The sequence below is a fragment of the Lotus japonicus genome, chromosome 1 (assembly GCF_012489685.1).
Source record: "Lotus japonicus ecotype B-129 chromosome 1, LjGifu_v1.2".
Taxonomy (NCBI): Eukaryota; Viridiplantae; Streptophyta; class Magnoliopsida; order Fabales; family Fabaceae; genus Lotus; species Lotus japonicus.
The window spans coordinates 24,229,705-24,252,391 of record NC_080041.1 but is presented as its reverse complement, the minus strand read 5'-3'; the positions used below and the strand labels follow the sequence as shown (position 1 = coordinate 24,252,391).

The window sequence follows — 22,687 nt, the reverse complement described above, 5'->3', positions numbered from 1 at the left end:
CTATCCGAGGCATCGGATAACGGTTCTTCACTGTCACCTTATTCAGCTGCCGGTAATCCACACACAATCTGGACTTCCCATCCTTCTTCTTTACCAATAGCACAGGTGCACCCCATGGCGATACGCTAGGTCGAATGAATCCCTTTGAGGATAGATCATCCAACTGCTTTGCCAATTCTGCCAACTCCGCTGGGGCCATACGATAAGGTGCCATTGATATTGGTCCAGCACCGGGCACAATGTCAATAGAGAACTCCGTCTCTCTGACTGGTGGTAAGCCGGGTACATCTTCTGGGAACACATCGACATACTCCTGTACCACCAAGATATTGCGCACATCACCATCATGTTTTGCTTCGGCAACGATAGAGTTCACATACGCCGGTGAACCCTTTCCCAAGTTGTACGAGTTTAAGTAATCCGTAACGCCAGGATCTGGGAATACTACCGCCTTGTTAGCACAATCTAAGAGCACGTGATATTGCGCTAACCAATCCATTCCCAAGATCACATCCAGCTCTTTGAGCCCTAAACAGACGAGGTTCGCAAAGAACTTCCGATCCTCGTAAACCAACGAACATTGTAAGCATGCCGTGCGTGTAACTAATCGATCAGCGGCAGGGGTTGTCACCACCAGATCGAAGGGTAGGTCAGCAGTCAGTAACCCTAACCTCTTCACACAATCCTCAGCAATGAATGAGTGCGTAGCACCCGAATCAAATAAAACCATTAGTGATGTTCCAGCAATAAGACACGTACCCTGGATAAGGTCATCAGTAACGGCGGCCTGTTCGCCAGAAATAGCAAAGAAACGACCTGGAGCAGATGGTCGTCTCCCCCTGGCAATATTCAACACTGGCTCAGCTCTAGCAGCACTCGGGCAATTTCTCTCCACATGTCCTGGTTTTCGGCATCTCCAGCATACAATCTCCTTGCCACATTCATTAGCAAAGTGTCCTTTCTCATTGCACTTGTAGCAGGTCACATCTTCCTTTGAAACAGGGGCTGCTCCCCTCACAGCATTTGGCACTTGGGCAGCTGGGCGCTGGTAAGGCTTTCTCATTGGCGCCTTGCCCTTATCGAACTTCCCCACTGATCTCTGTCCATTGAATCTTCCCGGTTGATTCTGTCCCGGGCGCACTGTTCCTCTGCTCTCTGTACGGCCTCTTTGCCTGTTCTCCATAGCCTCGACTTCACGAGCCTTCTCAACCAGCTGTTGATAGACCCTGATTCCCAAAGGCCTAACAGCCTTCTCAATCTCATTCCTCAATCCGCGCATAAACCTGTTGCACAGATAAGCCTCATCCACCTGGTTCTGGAAGAAACGAAAGTGTTTGGATAAGGCTTCCAAACGTGCAGCATATTCCCCCACGGACGTAGGTCCTTGCCTCAAACTGAGGAACTTGTTCTCCATTTCTTCCCTTGCTGTCTCCGGGAAGTACTTGTCCATGAAAGCCTTTCTGAAAGACTCCCAGGTGATGGCCTCATGATTGGCCGTCATCAGCTGTCTGGCACTACGCCACCAATACTCGGCATCGCCCTTCAGCATGAAAGTTGCCAAGTTGACCTTCTCGGCATCCGGGGTATGAAGTGCCTCAAAGATCTTCTCCATCTCCTGAACCCATAAGTCAGCCTTCTCGGGTTCAGCTTCGCCCTGAAACTTGGGCGGTGCGTGCCGGTTGAAATCTGTTCTCATGCGAATCTGATCTTGAGCCAATTCCCTCTCGGCTCGCAGAGCTCTCCGAGCTTCTTCCTCAGCTCTCCTATTATTCTCTTCAGCCTCTCGCTGAGCCTGGGCTGCAGTCTGGGCAGTAGCAACGGCGACCTGCTGGGCGACGACTTGCGCCAGTTGGGCCATAGCCTGGGCCAACTGAGCATTAGTGGGGTCCTGTCTTGGAGGCATCCTGCTTGAAATAGAACCACAATCTAATGTCAGTGCCCACAATATTAATCAACTCCAAAAGTAAAATTTAAACTACCTTACCCCAAGTACCACGGCAATGGTACTAACTTCAGACAATCTCAACCAAGCAACCATCTTAGCACACAATTCTACCCAACCTCACCGCGGAAAACATAGAACTTTTCAATACAAACAACAACGAGTTCCAACTCGTGTGCCCAAAACCCTTAGTGCTCTGGTTTCTCAACCGGAGCTCTGATACCACAATGTAACGCCCCGATTTCTCGAGTGTCACACAGTAACCAACCTTCACAATTAATTTTCGCTGATTTCATTACTTATCTTGATTAGGTGATAAAAGATCATTTTCTCTTTAGAAAACTCTTGAATACCACGTTTTAGAAACCTCATTAATGTTCCTCCGATTTACAACTTTAACCAGAAACAGCGGATTAATGAAAAACGGTTTGAAATAAATTCATGAACGGATTCGAACATAATCTATCACTGTCATAAAACCAAATGTAAATAAAAGAAATGCCGTGTCCACACCCAAGTGTGGAAAAACAACGGTGAAAGTAAACTGTGTACATCAAATAATCAAAGTTTCCATAAAGCTTAACAAAAATTAAAGTAAGGTTCTAAAATGAATGCTCGCTCTAATAGGGTCCCCCAGTCATGCCATCACTGTCCCGGTCGCTCTGCAGGGTCGTCCTTTGGTTTCTCGTCCTCAACAGCCTGTCTTCTCTTTCTTGGTGTTGGTCCAACCAAGTTGTTGTGTATCCACCGTGCGCCTCCACCATATCGACGTGGTCCCGTAACTGAAGCATCAGACTCGTCACAGGGCACGAATTCAGCTGGCGACTCACCGAATCCCTCGTTCTCAAGTTGGTGGAATCTAGCAGGTGGATAGGGCATATCAATGACTCCCCCTTCAATCGTTCGGACCTCCACCAAGTTTCCGTCCCTGTCCATCCCCATGAAGCTCACATCCCCGACATAGACTTTTCGAGTCCCGAAGGAGTCGGCTCTCCAGGCCCGATCGTCAAGCTGACTATCAAGTCTCAGTGTCCAGTGATGGACGTGCGTCGTCGTCGTGGACGTCATCTACCCCCCCCCCCCCAAATAACACATAACACAAAAAAGAGGGTCAGGTCTAAAAGAAAAACACATAGCAAGATAAATATAATGTTTCAACTTCTAAATTAAATAATTAATCCTTTCACATTAGGGTTCCTATAGTTAGTAGATCATCGAACGGAACCTCACTTCACACAACCCACCAAAACTTCCATGGCCATCTTCGTGCTTCCGTAGAGGCACGGATATCACGGTAACCGCAGTCAACCAGTTCACGTGGAGCCGCAATGATCCACAAAAGTTCACGGTGACCGCAGTCAACCAAATCACGTGAAGCCACACCGGCCCACAAGGTTCACGGGAGACCGCAGTTAACCCAAATAACTCCCTCGCGTGCAAGCCCATCGTTCTCATGGACCATAGTCTACCTGACCTATGTCCGCTAATTAATTTCACTTGCAAACGAGTTACAACATTATTAATTCTCTTTCTCTTTGTTCTTAAGGCTCTAAAGTCAAACCTAGAGTCTTAATTTCATGTCGCAGAAATAAAACAACAATCCTAGCGCCCAAGGGAATTTCAGCTGGATGAGCGACCCTTGAACACTTATTCAATAAACAATATAGTTTGCTAAGGAACGCATAACCATCAACGCATAATCATTCACTCAAGCATAGCATATCATGGCAAGTTCATCGGCAAGGTACCATGCGACTCACATCATCAAGACGGAAGGAAAATCCACCGAACCCCCAAGAATTAGGGTTCGGCCGAACCCTCCTATGGCTCTATGGTTTTCAAAATAATTTTCCTTCCTTCCCCCTTGATCATGGCAATCATGGTACAGCCCCAACAACCCAAATATCCACTCAAAATTTCAGAACCAAACATTTAACAAGGATCATGTTATAACAAGTGTAAAACAGCACAAAACTTAACAAATACCATGGCAACTCGCATAGAATCATAGACTCAGATCATAAACCACGTTGGGGATCATATTCGTGGCTGTTCAAGAGAAAAATTCCAGCAAGCAAGCATGTACAAGAAATCATGCAAAAACAGTACAAACTCAAGTTGTTTCTCATGGCAATTCATGGCATACTCCCTAAAGAACCTACCCATTCCTAGGACCAGCCCTTACCTTGGGTTCTTGGTCTGAAAAAGAGAAAAGATGCAGGTTCAGAGCTCAGTTGCTTGCTGTCCACGTCCCTCTCTTCCCTCCTACTCGAGCTCTCTCTCTCGCAGGTCTCCCTCTCTCTCTCTCGCGCGCGCACAAGGTGGCGGTGGTGGCTTGGTCGGCGGCGGCTAAGGGTGCAAGGGGTGGTTCTCTCACTCTTTTCTCTTCTGTTTTCTTTACGTAAGGAGTGCAAGGGTTTCTGTTTCAGAACTGAATGGAAAAGAAACTAGTTTCCCCCCCCCCCTTTACCCCTCTTGAACCCGCAACACACACAACCTAGTGGGCTAGGGTTTCAATTTTCTTTTCAAGCCTGAACCATGCCCAAACCCTTGACCCATCAATTTAGCTCTTAATCTGGTCTAAACTCAATTAAAAACCAAGTCTTTTTATGTAAAAACAGAAGCAAAATCGGAATTAAAATAAAAACACCTCAATTAGTTCGCTTGTACTGTACAGCCTGGACGACAATCACTAAAATGCGAATATCTCGAGCTACAGAGGTCGGAATGACCAGATTCCACTTCGAGAATTTTCTAGACTTAAAGGGCTACAACTCTCATGAAAGAAGTTTTCCCAAATGAAGTCGTTAAGACCCTCTAAAAATTCGCACAAGTTGACAGTTCTAATCTGTCAGTTATCAAACATTAGCTAAAACTCCAATTTTATTCAAACTTTCATAAAATTGTTCCAAATTGAACTTAGGGCCTTACAGATGACTTGCCTTAGGAGCTTCTTGATATCTTGCACATACACCAACAACAAAGGTGATGTCTGGTCTGCTAGCTGTAAGGTACAATAAGCTACCAATCATGCTTCTATAGAGACTTTGATCAACATCTTCTCCTTGCTCATCCTTGGACAGTTTGATGTGTGTAGCAGCAGGAGTTCTCTTGTGCCCAGCCTTTTCAAGGCCAAACTTCTTGACTAAGCATGAATTATGTGATTTAATTAGATGATAAGGTGATTAAGTGATTTAATTAGATGAGAAGGTGATTATGTGATTTTATTAGATAATTAAGTGATTATGTGATATAGATAAATAAAGGTTTTAGGTTTTAAGTGAGTAGTTGGGAGTGGGGCCCATGTAAGACTATTTAAGGGTTAGGAGTAGAAAGGGAGAAATCAGAATTTGAGAAATGGAGAAGTTAGCAGAGCAGAAGAAAAGAAGCGTGAAAGAGAGAAGGGGAGAAAAGAGAAGACAAAACCTAGAATTTGATCTTCAAGAGGTAAGGGTTTGGATTCATGTTCTATGGATTAGTATGATAGTGGGTAATGATAGGAAGCATGATTTAGGAACCCTAGGATGCATAAATTCTCAAATTGAAATAGTTAGGGTTTGATTTTAAGATGAATTTTGGAGGTAGAAGATAGGCGCCCATGATGCGCGGGTTGTGCGCGGGAAATTTACAAGCTCTTGAACCCTATTTGGAGCTGTGTTAATGACCACATTTGAAGAAGTAGTCTTCATAAAAGTTGTAGCCCTTTCTGTTATGAAACTTTTTCCGCTGGTTTCACGTCATTTCGACGTCTGTAGCTCGAGTTATATGCGTTTTAGTGAGTATAGGTTAAACTGTCTCGTTTCTCACGAACTATAGTTAGTGTTAGATATTTCCTGAATTTTGTACTTCGAATTTCGACTTGAAAATTTACAGGGATTTACAAAACGTGTATAGGGAACCATGATAAAAATATTGAATTTTTCTGAGTGTATTTGAGGTATTTAAAAATTCGCCTAGGTTGTTGTACAGTTTATAACCGTTTTGAATAAAATAAGTCATTTTAGGTGCAAATGTTGTTTTCGAAAGAAAATGTGGTGCGCGCGCGAGGTGATGCGCAAGTCACGGTGGCGTGCGGCCATGGCGAGGGTTGCGCGCGAGGGAGGTGGCGCATGTAGGTAGTGGTGCGCGCGGTAGTGCGCGCTTGAGGGGGTAGTGCAGGGAGATGACGAGTTTTGGGGGAAAATTAGGAGGAATCCAGTTTTTGTATAATAGTTGCAAAACCTGTGATATATGAATTATATTTAATTTATATATGTTTAATAGTTCATTATATGATGTTGTTTCTGAATTGATGTTATGTGTTAAGTAGCTAAGTTACTGTGATTGCAAGTTGTGTGATTGATAACATGTGAGTGTGTGTTTTGTGAAATTGGAGATGATGTGAATTGTTGAACTGGTGATGAATATGCTAAAATAATTAAGACTTGGAGATGGTCTAAATATCCATATGTTAGTTGAGTTTTGCACAATACACTGCATAGTTGTCAAGAGGCAATGTTTGCTAGTTCTCGTGGAGGCTAGTGACTTGTCCCAAAACTGGAGTGGTTTTGAAGCCTAGAGCGAGGACTTTATTGGTGGTTATCTGTCTGGAGTGGACGCGGTGATACCGCTAAGGATAACAACTTTGGTACCAAAGACATTTGCACTGAGTCACACTTGAGTCATATATGTTACCATATGGAGTTGCTGATGTTAAATAATGTTAACTGTGATATCTTTGGTGTGTGTTGTTGTTGTGATATTTGGATATATTTATATTTGTTTTATATGAGCTATAATTATGGAGTATTGGCATATTGTGAAATTAATTCATTATATTAAATTTCATGAATTATCTTCTTAATCATGTATAGGGAATTATGGATAATTTTTATAAGCTTTTACATTATTTATTATTATATTTATCCATATGATATGAGTTCTCACCCTTCTGTTGGAATGATGTTCTATGCGACATCGCTCAGGTACTGAGGATAGTGGAGCTTCTCGCGAGGGTTAATTGGAGGAGCTAGCCTTTCATTTATGGTTTAGTTAGGGGAGTCATGCTCTATTATGTAACACCGGGGAAACGCTTAGTTTGTAACTTGATGTTAAGAGTTATTTTGTACTCTCTTATTAATTTTTGGATTATCTTTTATTTTGGAGTTGAAAAATAAATCCGTTGTGCTATGCATAAGATGTTATGACATTAAAGTTGAAAATTTATATCTAAATTATTAGCATGACAGGTGTTTATGTTTTGGAGAATAAGTGTGACACCCTCTGTGTTATGCATTTTACTCTGATTTATGCTATAATAATTTTGCGGGGTTTAGAGGGTGTTACATTTAGCATACTTACTCTGTGATATGAACATAGAGTCCTCCATTTGTTTGACTTGTAGCCCTAGGAAATAATTCAATTCACCAACTAAGCTCATCTCAAATTCAGATTTCATTTGTCGGACGAAATGCTCCACCATCGAGTTCGACATTCCTCCAAAAACAATGTCATCAACATAAATCTGTGCTATCATGAGCTTACCTTTGTCATTCTTCACAAACAGAGTCTTATCAATTCCACCCTTACAGTAACCATTGCTTACAAGAAACTCAGTTAACCTTTCGTACCAAGCCATAGGTGCTTGCTTCAACCCATACAAGGTTTTCCTCAGTTTGTACACATGGTCTGGATGATGTGGATCTATGAATCATTTAGGTTGCTCAACATAAACTTCTTCACTCAAATAGCCATTCAGGAAAGCACTCTTCACATCCATCTGATAGAGTCTGAACTTCAAAAGATAAGCAACACCTAACAAGAGTCTTATAGATTCCAGTCTAGCTACTGGAGCAAAGGTCTCATCAAAATCAACCCCTTCTATCTGAGTATATCCTTGAGCAACTAGCCTTGCTTTGTTCCTTGTGACTGTTCCACTTTCATCAGATTTGTTCTTGAAGATCAACTTGGTGCCAATGATGTTTACTTCTTTAGGTCTAGGCACTAACTCCCACACTTCATTTCTCCTGAACTGCTCTAGCTCTTCTTGCATAGCATTTATCCAGTATTCATCAGTGAGACCTTCATTGACATTCTTGGGTTTTATCTTAGAGATGAAACAACCATGAGCAATAAGACTTCTGGATCTGGTAGTCACCCCTTCTTGAAGATTACCAATGATGTTTTCTTGAGGATGATTCTTCTGAACCCTGATTGATGGAGCTTTGTTTGATGGGATCTCCTTGTCTTCTTGTTCATCTGCACTTGTCTCAGACTCATTGTCGAGGACAGTTGTCGGAGCATCAGCTAGAACATCTGCACCATCATCATCTTCATTCAAATTTGTTTCTTCCTTCTTACTTGGTTCATCATCCACAGTCACATTCACAGATTCCATCATGGTCTTTGTGTGTGAATTAAATACTCTATAAGCTTTGTTGTTCATAGAATACCCCATGAAAATCCCTTCATCACTTCTTGGATCAAGCTTCCTCCTAGGATCACGATCTGCAAGAATATAGCATTTACTTCCAAATATGTGAAAGTATTTAACAGAAGGCTTTCTTCCTTTCCAGAGCTCATACTGTGTAGAGGATGTCCCTGCTCTAATGGTGACCCTATTGTGTATGTAACAGGCAGTACTCATAGCTTCAGCCTAGAACTGGTGTGGAATCTTCTTAGCATGTAACATTACTCTAGCTGATTCCTGGAGAGTTCTATTTTTCCTTTCAACAATTTCATTATGCTGTGGAGTGATAGGGGAAGAAAACTCATGACTGATACCTTCTGTTCCACGAAACTCCAAAAATTTTGAGTTCTCAAACTCCCTTCCATGATCACTTTTGATTCTCACAATCACACAGTTCTTCTCATTCTGAAGTCTCAAACATAGGTTCTTGAATATTTCAAAAGTTTCTGATTTTTCTCTCATAAATTCAACCCATGTATACCTTGAAAAATCATCTACACAGACAAACACATATCTTTTTCCTCCCAAGCTTTCAACCTGCATGGGACCCATAAGATCCATGTGAAGCAATTCCAGTTGTCGTGGTCTGATGCTGGAGCATCTTGTGTGACACTTTGGTTTGTTTTCCAATCTGACATTCTACACAAAGCTTTCCTTCTCCCAAGCTTAATTTGGGAAACCCTCTTATTGCTTCATCAACAATAACCTTTTGCATGCTCTTGTAGTTAAGATGTCCTAGTCTTTGATGCCATACATCCATCTCATCTTCCTTGGTGATCAAACATCTAGAAACATGAGTCTTTTCCTCTGATGTCCATATATAACAATTGTCTTTTGATATGACTCCTCTCATTACAATTTTGTCATCATCAGTGGTCACAACACATTCTATTTTATTGAACTTCACATCAAACCCTTGGTCACAAAGTTGGCTTATGGTGATCAGATTTGCAGTTAAACCATTGACAAGTAACACATTATTCAAATTAGGAGATTCTGTGCTGATAAGCTTTCCTACTCCCTTGATCTTTCCTTTAGCTCCATCTCCAAAAGTAACATATTTGGTGGAGTGACTTCTGATGTCTTGTAAGAAGCTCTTGTTCCCTGTCATGTGCTTTGAGCAACCACTATCAAAATACCAATCTTCCTTTGATGATGCTCTGAAAGATGTGTAGGCTACCTGACATCTGACTTCACCCTTGGGCTTCCATTGCTTCCTCATCTGAAAAGGCTTTGTAGACTTGATATTATTGTGCATATGAGGATAGCCATATAACTTGAAGCAGTAGGGCTTTATATGACCATTCCTACCACAGTAGTGACACTTCCAAGGTACAATTTTGCCAAACTTAAGCTGGGGGTTCACATGCTGAGGCACATGTCGGGGCAATGGGTCTGACAACTGATAATTCCTGGGCTTCTTGAATTCAGTTTGTTTTGTAGCAGAAAAAAATTTCTTTGATCCTATATGATCTTCTTTGTTAGATGTCCTGTATTCAAAGCCAATTCCCTTCAAACTCCCTCCTTCCTTGCTAGTTTCTTTCAGAATTTCATCAAGCATATCAGAACCACTGTTCAGCATTCTAACAGATTTGTGAGTAACTTCAAGCTTTCTTGTCAGAGTTGCCACTTCCTCTTGAAGTCCTGCATTAATCAACATTAGGTTAGCCTTCTCCATAACATCAGCATTATTAAACGTACTTTGCCATTCCTCCAGATCTTCCTTCAGCTTTGTGCTGAGCTCTTTCATCCTTTCATTCTGAGAGACAAGTTGTTCTATCTCACTTTTCTTTTCTCTCACAAGTTTACATGCTTCTTCCCACTTGTTATGTAGCAGCTTGTAAGTCTCAGAAGTTCCTCATCTGAAATGTCCTCATCACTTGTATCAGACTCATAGATGGTTCCAGGGAAAGCATTGACTTTGTTTGCAGATATCTCCTCCTCATCTTCAGTGTCTTCATCTGACCAAGTTACCATAATACCTTTCTTCTGCTTCTTTAGATAGGTGGCACATTCAGATCTGATGTGACCATATCCTTCACATTCATGACACTGCACTCCTTTGTTCTGACCAGATCTTTCTTCTTCCTTGGTCTTCCTCTGTGAATTAGAAAACTTGGGTTTGTTGTCGAACTTCATGTCCTAGACATTAGGCCTGGTTCTTTTGTCAATCTTTCTCAATGCTCTGTTGAATTTTTTTGCTAGCATAGCCAGAGCCTCAGAAAGGTTTTCACCCTCACAGTCTTCATCATCACCTTCATCAGTGTTAGACACAAAAGCAATACTCTTATTCTTCTTTTCAGACTTTCCACTCAGTTTCAACTCAAATGTCTACAAAGATCCCATAAGTTCATCAACCTTCATGTTCTCAATGTCTTGAGCCTCCTCAATTGCAGTGACTTTCATAGCAAATTTCTGAGGAAGAGATCTCAAAATCTTCCTTACAAGCTTCTCATCTGACATAGGTTCTTCCAAAGAAAATGAAGCATTAGACAAGTCACGGACACGCATGTGGAATTCTGAGATAATCTCTTCTTCAGTCATCATCAAATTTTCAAATTGAGTAGTAAGCATCTGAAGCCTTGACATCCTTACTCGAGTAGTTCCTTCATGTGCAGTTTTCAGAATTTCCCAAGCATCCTTTGCCACAGTACACGTATTGATCAGCCTAAACATATTCTTCTCAACTCCATTAAAGATCGCATTTAGAGCCTTTGAGTTTCCAAGAGCAGCTTCATCTTCAACACTGGTTCATTCCTCTTCAGGTTTCTCCACAACAGTGGTAGAGGTGCCTTCAACCTGAGGCTTAGTGGGGTGCTTCCAACCCTTGACAATAGCTTTCCAAGTCTTGTTGTCAATTGACTTGAGAAAGGATGTCATGCGAACCTTCCAGTAGTCATAGTTAGTACCATCCAGAATGGGTGGCCTATTGACTGATCATCCCTCCTTGTTATCGATGAGAACTTGAATCAAACTCCTTGGAGTTCACCCAACCAGAACAGGGTGCTTGCTCTAATGCCAATTGTAATTCAGGTTCCTTGTAGCACGAATGTCCTGCACGACGCTGGGATAATAGGTTCGACAATCGCTAGACAGTAAAACAGAACTTTAAACAGAAACAACAAAACACAGGAATTGTTAACCCAGTTCAGTGAAAAACTTTCACCTACGTCTGGAGGGTTTGTACCCAAAGAAAGGAAATCCAATATCTCAAAATTTAGGAATTACAGACACTCATGAACACAACAGTTCATAGTTCACTTCCTAATCTACCCAGTGTATTTCTACTTAGAATCTCAACCTAAGTATGAGAGCCCCTCTCACTTTCTCTCAATAACTGCCACAGTGATTGGTGAACACAATCAACAATCAGAGTTTGAAAGCAATCAAACACACAGAACCCTCCTTTGCTTTATAGAATCAGTGAGCAAAGAGGATTCACAAATCCTAAAACACTTGATCTCTCTCTATAGCTTCGATAATCTTCAAGTTTTAGATCTTCATCCTTTTATAGACTTCAGTAGCGGTGGCATGGGCACTAGGGTTAGCATGGGCTGAAGTAACATATTACAGCAACAACAATTCAAAACGCAATCTTGATAGATCTTGTTACTTATTGCACAAGTAAAGATAGAAACCAATCTTTCAACAAAGATTGTTTCAACAAATAACAACCCATAAATAAAACCCTTGTGAAATAGCTACTTGTTCCTCAAGTAACACGGAAAAACATATCTTCAAAGGGCCCACAACAAAAACTCAAGCTGGGGACTGATGCCCTAGCTTCACAGAATCAGATGCCACGACATCTGCTCCGACAATCGGTTGTTTTGAAAAATGCAAGACAACATGTACCAACAATACTCAAGACTTGAACCGAATACATTCACTCACAATCCGTGTGGTTCGATAATTAAAACTGGGTGGATTCGTACACTTGCGGATTTACCAACAACTTAGAATCAAATTTATGCAATCTATCCTTAGTATTCAACATATAGCCAACACAACCAAAATGATGAAAATAAGAAGGCTTAATACATCAGAAGGCCCCTGTAATTATAAAGGGAATCAAATCCAGGGCCTAGAAAATTTTCGCATCAAATTGGGTCCCTAAAAAATATTTTTTAATCTAATTAAGGTCAAAGTGTGTCTGGGTCTAATGTGGCTTAATTTTAACACAGATGGCATTTCCACGTGGCTTTTATCTTTTTTTTTAATACCAACTAATTCCAACTCATATAATTAATTGAAAATCAAAATTAAACTCAATTAATCTTATTAACTAATCTCAGTCCTAATTAACTAATCTCTTGAGTTAAAAAAAAAACTGATCTCTTGACCTAGAAACTCATCCTCATCTAACAACCCACAAATTCAACAACACCACACTCTGATCCACAAAACCCAGTTCTATCTGGTGGCTATCATGAGGTAAACATTGTTGTGCTGCACGAAAATGTAGCTGATACATCGTGCACAACCGGATCTTGAGATTGCGCATCAGCCTGTGCAATGAGAAAGGGAAAATCAAAAATTAGATTCTGTGAAAAACGGGATCGGAATGAATGGATGGAAGTGAAGAAGATGAAGGAGTGGAACCTGTTTTTCGATGAGCTTGGTGAAGAAGCGTTCGGCGTCGAGGGCGGAGACGTCGCCGCGGTAGTCACGTCAGATGAGGACGCGACCTTTGATGTCGAGGAGGAACATAGCAGAAGTTGCCCCTGCGAACAACAATCCTGTGGATTTCTTGCTTTCTGGTGTGTGCGTGTGTTGAATTTCGTTGGTTGATCTAGGTATCTGCATTAGGCGTTAAGAACTATGTTAGATCTGAGATTTTTAGATTTTTCTTTGGAAGTTGTAAGTGAAGAATTTGGATCTGGGATTTTTAAATTTGTGTTGCATTCTATGCGGTGCTGTCGTTGGGAATGCTTGTCTTCGTTTTATTTCTCTTCTTGCTGTTTTGTTTCTTTATCAGTCTTTAGTATTTTCAATTTCCATTGCTTTATAGCTTGTTAGTTTTCTTTCCTTCCTGGATTTGTATCTTCAGTATGGGTTTTTAACTCCAGCCCTTTTTAATATATCAAGAATTCGGATCTGCTCGATTTGTGTATGGAATTAGTTTGATGATGGTACATGACTTTCTATGAACTGATGCTATGGATTAAATGTTTGATAAAAAAAAGAGGGTGCTTCAATGGGTCTTCATGTCTTGCCCCAATTTGTTATGGTGTGGGATGTTTTGTTGGTGATGGAGAAGGAAGAAGGGGAATTGGGGGTGGTGGTGGAGGATTTTTCATGAGTTGAGTTCTGGGTTTTTTAGGGGTTGAGTTGCTGGGTTTCTTCTTGATGGATGAAAGTGGAAGATGAAAATGTTGATGATGAAAGATTTAAAATTATTTCAATTTTTTAATTTTTTTAATTCTCCATTTATGTTTTAGAATTTTTTAATTAAAAAAAATTCCAAATGCCACGTGGAAAAGCTGAGTAGGATAAAATTGAAGCCACTTCAGCATCAGATACACTTTGTCCTTAATTGAATTAAAAAAAAATTCTTAGGGACCCAATTTGATGCGAAAATTTTACAGGCCCTGGAACTGATTCCCTTTACAATTTCAGGGGCCTTCTGATATATTAAGCCAAATAAGAAATGTTGGACTTTGTATTCTTCCACAATTCATAAGGAGTCTTATTTAGAATTGGTCTTATGGAGATTCTGTCCTGAATATAACACGTTGTGTTTACTGCCTCGGCCCATAAGTGCTTTGCCATGTCAGTTTCTTGGATCATGGTTCTAGCCATCTCTTGAAGGGTCATGTTCTTCCTTTCCACTACTTCATTCTGTTGAGGAGTTCTGGGACAAGAGAAATCATGTGATATCCCATTGGTATCAAAGAGGTTCTCAAAATCCTCATTCTCAAATTCTCCACCATGATCACTTCTGACACGGATAATCCTGCAACCCTTCTCGTTTTGCACTTGGGCAACAAAGGTAGAGAACACAGAATGCGACTCATCCTTGCGTCTTAAGAATTTTACCCATGTCCAGTGGTTATAGTCGTCAACAATGACCATCCCATATTTCTTGCCACCTATAGACTCAATTTTCACCGGTCCAAATAGGTCAATATGCAGAAGTTCCAACGACCTTGAGGTGGAAACAACATTCTTTGCCTTAAACGAGACTTTTGGAAATTTTCCTTTCTGACATGCTTCACAAAGAGCATCTGAAGAATACTTCAGAATGGGTAAGCCCCTGACAAGGTCAAGCTTACTTAGCCGAGAGATCTTTCTCATGCTAGCATGCCCTAACCGTCTATGACATACCCATTGCTCCTCATTAACAGAAAGAAGACACTTTACTTTCTAAGTTTCCAACTCAGATAATCTGATCTTATAGATGTTGTTGCGGCCTCTTGCTGTTAAACAGAACAGAGCCATCAATCTGACTTACATCCCTGCAAGACTTTTGATTGAAAATAATGTCATGACCCTTGTCAGCTAATTGACTTATTGACAATAAATTATGCATTAAACCGTCAATTAAGAGAACATTATCAATGCATGGACTCTTACCAACACCTATGGTCCCAGAACCAACAATCTTACCCTTCTCTTTGCCACCAAAACCAACTTCACCTCCAGGTTTAAGTTTTAGGTCTTGGAACATACACTTTTCTCCCGTCATGTGTCGCGAGTACCCATTGTCAAGATACCATGATGGGAGTTTCAGTAGAGCTATCAAGGATATCTGCAACATGTACAATATTTTCCTTAGGTACCCACTTTTTGGGTCCTTTCTTGTTAGTTACCCAAGAAGTTCTGACAACTTTGCATCTTTCAACAGGATAATACAAAGGAATCTAAGTATGATATCTTGACATAGAGAATGTTCCTTTCTTAATAGGTAAAGAAATTTCAGAAGATAATGGTTCAGGTATAATGGTACCAGAAGGAACAAAATGTTCATAAAGAGATTTAGGTTTAAGCACAGGAGGCTCATTTCTACTAGGTCTAGAATAGCCAATACCATTTATTCAATTTCTGCTAACGCCATAGATCATTGAAGCCATTAAGCTTGTGTCTACTCTTTTAGATAGGAACCTCTGAAAAGATTTTTCATATTTGGTTTCATTCTTATCATCAGAAGTACTAGATGCAATAACTTCTTCTAACTTAGAGATTTGATTTTTAAGAACAGAGTTAGAATTAACTAAATAGAAGTTGTTTTCATTCATATGAGAAATGGTTTTCTCATTCTTAGCAGTGACTTCAGAAGTGTAACGCCCCGATTTCTCGAGTGTCACACAGTAACCAATTTTTCACAAAAATTTCCGCCGGTTCATTTATTACTCTTGAATAGGTGATAAAGATCATTTTCACTTTTGAAAGCTCTTGAATACCATTGTTAGAAATCACATTAGTGTTTTCCGATTCATAACATAACCATAAACAACGGGTTAGTGAAATACGTTTTGCGCTACTCTCATAAACGGATAGAACATCAACTGTTATAAAATCAACTGCAAGTAAATAAAGAAAACCGTGTCCACACCCACGTATGGAAAAACCACAGCGGAAGTAAACAGTTTAGAACAGTTACTCAAGTTCTCATAAAACTCAACAAAATAAAATGAAGTTCCAAAAGAACGCTCGCTCATAGGGTTCCCAGTTCAGTCATCAGTGTCACGGTCGCTCGGCAGGTTCATCCTTTGGCTTCTCATCTTCTACCACCTGTCTTCTCTTTTTGGGTCTCGGCCCCACCAAGTTGTTGTGTATAAATCTGGCGCCTCCACCATAGCGTCGTCGTCCCGTAACCGAAGCGTCAGACCCGTCTTGGGGCACGAACTCAGCAGGTGTCTCGGGCTTAGTCTCAGCAGGTGCCTCCCCGACTCCCTCGACCTTAGGTAGAAGGAACCTAGGAGGTGGATAGGGCATGTCAAGGATACCCCCTTCAACCGTGCGAACCTCCACTATATTGCCGTCCCGGTCCATCCCTATAAAGCTAACATCCCCGACATAAACTCTTCGGATCCCGGAGGAGTCGGCTCTCCAGGCCCGATCGTCTAGCTCCCCATCAAGTCTCAACATCCAGCGATGCACGAACATCGTTGTCGTCGACGCCATCTACCCCCCCCCAAATAAAGACATAAACAAACAGCAAGGGTCAGGTCTAAAAGGAAACACATAATACAATAGATATAATGAAGCAACTTCCACAATTAAAATAATTATCTCTTTCACATTAGGGTTTAAGATGTTAGTTAGTCATCTATCGGTTCCTCACTTCACACAACCCACCAAATCTTCCATGGCCATCTTCGTGCTTCCGCAGAGGCACGGTTATCACGGTGACCGCAGTCAACCAAATCACGTGGAGCCGCAATGATCCACAAAAGTTCACGGTGACCGCAGTCAACCAAATCACGTGAGCCACACCGACCCACGAAGTTCACGGGTGACCGCAGTCGACCCAAAAAAAATCTCCCTCGCGTGCAAGGTACCATCGTTCTCATGGTCCATAGTCTCACTAGACCTATGTCCAAAAGTTTATTCACAACATCTTGCAAGCGAGTCAAATCACTTCTTAAGATTAAGGCTCTAGGTCAAGTCAACTTATGTCTTTTACTTACTCATCTCAAGGTTTACACTTCCACAAACACAATTAAATTCTCAAGGGTAACATGGGAATTACGGCTAGGTGAGCGACCCATATCACTAAACAATCACAACCACACATAACTTACTTAACAAGTTACCTAGGAACGTTCACCATGGCTTGTGTAACAAACAAAGGAAAGGAATCACCAAAACCCCCACGAAATAGGGCTTGGCCGAGGCCTTCAAAGGCCCCTAGGGTTTTCAAGTAAAATTTTTCTTCCATTCCCTTTATTCACACATCCATGGGACATTCCCAAATAACCAATCATTCCATAAAAACTCAGCACTTTTCACCACAGCTCATATCCATAATATAATAAGAACTCTTCAAGACAACTTGACAAAGTGCACATCATCATGGCATCAAGATCTCAACACCTAATCAACACAAATATCATTTAGAAATTAGGAAACAAGGCGTCATGAGGCTTATGCATCGAAACAAAGGAAAACAAGGCCCCAAGACCCTCAAGTAGGGCTCGGCCAACCAAGGGAGAGTCCTTGGGGTTTTCAAAAATTTTCTTTTCCTTTCCTTTGATCATAAACATCATAGAACAGCCCCCAAAGGTACTTTGCTCACATGAAAATTCAGAATTCAATCACATCTCCAACAACATGTTATAGCAATGTAATTCGCATAGCAATTTTGGCAAGTAAGCATGTGATTATCTCAAGGCACCAAGAACCATATCACATATGATGATTAGAGTGTAGCAAAGCATAGTATCACGCATGAAAAATACAGCAACAACCTCTTAACAAACTTCTCAGCAAACCAAACATAACCATAATTTCCTTCATAGCAAAGTTCATAGATTTTCAAGAAAACTCATGAAATCATTCCTAATCTACCCAAAGGATCCTAAGACCAGCCCTTACCTTGGGTTAATGGTCTGAAAAGGAAGAAAAGATGAAGATTCAAGATCAAAAGGCTTGCTGTCCACGTCCTTCTTCTCCCCCTCTACGCGGCTCCCTTTCCTCTCGCAGCTCCTCCTTCACGCGCAAGGTGTTATGGGTGGTGATGGTGGCCGGCGGTGGCTTGGATGGTGGTGGTGCTTGGAGCAAGATAGTAGAAGGAGATGATGGTGTGTTTACGTGAAAAGTATGAGACTTAGCTTCTGTTTTTCTGAAGTATGAAAGAAAGAAAGAAAAATTGGTTTTTCTCTCCCTTTTACTTACAAAACCGGCGGCCAAGGGGAAAAAGTGGGTTAGGGTTGTGGTTTTTGGGTTTAATGCTGGTTTAGGTCAGAGGGAACAGGGTTTAATTGGTATTAATCACTCATTACTTCAGAAAAGTCAAAATCTTCCTCCCTTTTCTCCTTGCAAGGCCGCGGCATCACCACTAATGGGCTAGGGTTTTCATAACCCTAGCTCCTTCTTTCTCATCCAAGTCACTTGGCCCACTTAGCCTCTTCTTAATCTCCTGATCATGATCTCATAAGCCCACTAACCAACCCAAATAACACATTAAACAAGGCTTTAGCCCAAAGTTTTAAGTTAGAGCTCGTAAGGTCTGGACAGCTGGACCTTTGCTCATTAAAACGGGGATATCTGAAGCTACAGATGTCGGATTGACTCGAAACCACTTGGAGAATTTTCTAGACTTGAAGGGCTACAACTCTCATGAAGGAAGTTTTCCTACATGAAGTCGTTAAGACCCTCTAAAAATTCACACAAGTTGACAGTTCTAATCTGCCAGTTATCAAACATTAGCTAAAACTTTAATTTTATTCAAACTTTCATAAAATTGTTCCAAATTGAACTTAGGGCCTTACAAGAAGCAGCAAGAAAATCATTTTTCAACTTTTTATGCTTAGTCAGAAGAGGATCATATTTACCCATGATTTCAGCTAAAGCAGTTTTAAGTTCAGATAATGAAAAGGATGCGAATACCTCATTTTCATCTTCAGAGTCTGACTCAGCTTCTGATGTTGATTCAACATCTGACTCAGCTTTTGACTCAGCTTCTGATGTTGATTCACAATCAGAGTCCACTTCTTTTGAATCTGATTCATCAAAAGTTACCATGAGACCTTTCTTAGCCTTGTGATGCTTCTTAGGCTTCTTGTCTTTCTTCAGCTTAGGACAATCACTTTTGTAATGTCCTTGCTCCTTGCATTCAAAGTAGATGACTTCTTTTGATGAGGACTTGCGTTGACCAGATGAAGATTCTTGTTTTCCTTTAGCCTTTGTTGAACTTGTAAGATCAAGTTTTGATCTAGTAGTACAATTCTATGTTTTGATGATTACAAGTTAACCTTTTGATATGAACAATTGTGGTACTCTAACGTGTTTTTTTGAGTGTGCTATTTACAGGCTCTGACCTCAACTCAATCTCACACAAATCAGAAGCACTGTGTATAAAGGGTAACCCAAGCAACGCTTTCGCATTCACCATGTTCAGTATGAACAGTGGAAAAGCTTCAGAAGTTCTGAAGCTATACAAACTCTGATGTGGACTCAGTCGCTAGAAGCTCTGAAGATCCAGAAGTTCTGATAACCAAGAAACACTGAAGGTTCAGATGTTCTGATGGTGTAGAAGACTCTGAAGATCCAGAAGCTGAATAGTGGAAACTCTGAAGTCCAGAAGCAAGAAACTCTGAAGGCCATGTTCTTCCCTCTGAGTTCAGAATCAGAAGATACAATGGTCAGAGGATCTGTGCTTTCCCTCTGACTCTGATCAACCGGCTTCACAAGTTCCAATATGAAGTATTCCCCTAATCAGAAGTCTCCTAGGTTAAAAGGTCAAGTCGCTATCCAAGTACAAAAGCAAGTGTACCTTCCTGACGACCTACCTAACGTTCTCAGCCACAGCAGAAGCTGGATTTTCCAGAACTGCCCTCCAACGGTAGCATTTCCCATGCAACGCTCAACCCTAATCCTTGGAGTATATATAGAGGCTGAAGATTGAAAGAAGCGGCTAGAGAGAAAGAAATACACACGCGCAAGACATATTCAAAATATTCTAAGCCTTCTTTCATCTGAAATTCATTGAGTTTACAATTAGCTTTTTAGAAGCAAATCTCTTGTAAACAATTCTTTGATAAACAGTTTGTTTAGTTCCTTTAGGAGATCAAGGTTGATCGGATCCTAGAGAAGACTAAGAGAGTGAATCTTAGTGTGAGCTAAGTCAGTGTAATTGTTAGTCACTTGTAGGTTTCAAGTGCAGTTGTAACTCTTACTTGATTAGTGGATTGCCTTCATTCTAAGAAGGAAGAAATCACCTTAACGGGTGGACTGGAGTAGCTTGAGTGATTTATCAAGTGAACCAGGATAAAATCCTTGTGTGCTTTTCTATCTCTTATCTTTAGCACTTAAGTTCTCGAAAGATTTGTCAAAATCTTTAAGGTGGAAGTTTTGTTCTGAAAACGTTATTCAAACCCCCCCTTTCTACCGTTTTTCATACCTTCAATTGGTATCAGAGCGCAAGTTCTGATTACCACACCTAACAGTGTTCAGTGATCCGGGCCGGTGTGAAAAACAATGGCTGCCACCACCAGTGAAACTCAAAGAGATGGTTACAACGCAAAGCCTCCTATGTTCGATGGTCAAAGGTTCGAATATTGGAAAGATAGACTGGAAAGTTTCTTTCTGGGTTTCGATGCAGATCTCTGGGATATTATTGTGGATGGCTATGAGCGTCCAGTTGATGCAGATGGCAAGAAGATCCCAAGGTCAGAGATGACTGCAGATCAAAAGAAGCTGTACTCACAACATCACAAAGCAAGAGCAATTCTTCTAAGTGCTATTTCCTATGAGGAGAACCAGAAGATTACAGATCGTGAGTTTGCTAAAGGCATTTTTGAATCTCTGAAGATGTCTCATGAAGGAAACAAGAAAGTCAAAGAATCAAAGGCATTGTCTTTGATCCAAAAGTATGAATCCTTCATCATGGAGCCAAATGAGTCCATTGAAGAAATGTTCTCTAGATTTCAATTGCTTGTAGCTGGCATACGACCTCTCAACAAGAGCTACACAACAAAAGATCATGTCATAAGGGTCATCAGGTGTCTTCCTGAAAGTTGGATGCCTTTGGTGACTTCAATAGAGCTCACGAGAGACGTTGAGAATATGAGTTTAGAAGAACTCATCAGCATTTTGAAATGCCATGAGCTGAAACGCTCAGAGATGCAAGATCTGAGGAAAAAGTCCATAGCCTTGAAATCCAAATCTGAAAAGGCTAAGGTTGAGAAGTCAAAGGCTCTTCAAGCTGAAGAAGAAGAATCTGAAGAAGCATCAGAAGATTCTGATGAAGATGAGCTGACTCTGATCTCCAAGAGACTCAACCGCATCTGGAAGCACAGGCAGAGCAAGTTCAAAGGCTCTGGAAAGGCAAAAGGAAAGTATGAGTCCTCAGGCCAGAAGAAGTCTTCAATCAAGGAAGTCACATGTTTTGAGTGCAAAGAATCTAGGCACTACAAAAGTGATTGTCCAAAGTTGAAGAAAGACAAGAAGCCAAAGAAGCACTTCAAGACGAAGAAGAGTCTGATGGTGACATTTGATGAATCAGAGTCAGAGGATGTTGACTCTGATGGTGAAGTCCAAGGACTCATGGCAATTGTCAAAGACAAGGAAGCAGAGTCAAAGGAAGCTGTTGACTCTGACTCAGAATCAGAAGGAGATCCTAACTCAGACGATGAAAATGAGATATCCTTGATAGCTCCACTGAAACACCAATCATGGTATCTGGACAGTGGATGCTCGCGTCACATGACGGGAGAAAAGCGTATGTTCCGAGTGCTGAAACTTAAGCCTGGAGGCGAAGTTGGCTTCGGAGGAAATGAAAAGGGTAAAATTGTTGGTAGTGGTACTATTTGTGTAGATAGTAGTCCATGCATTGATAATGTTTTATTGGTAGACGGCTTAACACATAACTTATTGTCTATAAGTCAATTAGCTGACAAGGGTTATGATGTTATATTCAATCAAAAGTCCTGCCGGGCTGTAAGTCAGATCGATGGCTCTGTTCTGTTTAACAGCAAGAGGAAGAACAACATTTATAAGATCAGATTATCTGAGTTGGAGGCTCAGAATGTGAAGTGCCTTCTGTCTGTTGATGAAGAGCAGTGGGTATGGCATAGACGGTTAGGGCATGCCAGTATGAGAAAGATTTCTCAGCTGAGCAAGCTAAATCTTGTCAGGGGCTTACCCAATCTGAAGTTCGCTTCAGACGCTCTTTGTGAAGCATGTCAGAAAGGCAAATTCACAAAAGTCCCTTTCAAGGCAAAGAATGTTGTCTCAACCTCAAGGCCGTTGGAACTTCTGCATATAGACCTTTTTGGACCAGTGAAAACTGAGTCTATAGGTGGCAAGAGATATGGGATGGTTATCGTTGATGACTATAGCCGCTGGACATGGGTAAAGTTTCTAACCCGCAAGGATGAGTCTCATGCTGTGTTCTCTACCTTCATTGCTCAAGTGCAAAACGAGAAGGCTTGTAGGATTGTGCGTGTCAGAAGTGACCATGGTGGAGAGTTTGAGAATGACAAGTTTGAGAGTCTGTTTGATTCCTATGGAATTGCACATGATTTCTCTTGTCCCAGAACTCCTCAACAAAATGGTGTTGTTGAGAGGAAGAACAGAACTCTTCAGGAGATGGCTAGAACCATGCTCCAAGAAACTGGCATGGCTAAGCA

At 41.1% G+C, this 22,687-nt stretch overlaps 1 protein-coding gene across 1 annotated transcript in view; it reads right to left on the bottom strand.

The window, feature by feature from the left end:
• Positions 1 to 22,687, bottom strand: part of LOC130730614 (uncharacterized) — a 37,437-nt gene that overhangs the window by 5,094 nt on the left and 9,656 nt on the right. Inside the window, exon 2 of the mRNA XM_057582672.1 lies at positions 95 to 1,904. Within this exon, the coding sequence (XP_057438655.1) occupies positions 95 to 1,904 (1,810 nt within the window). The remainder of the gene's footprint in view (positions 1 to 94; positions 1,905 to 22,687) is intronic.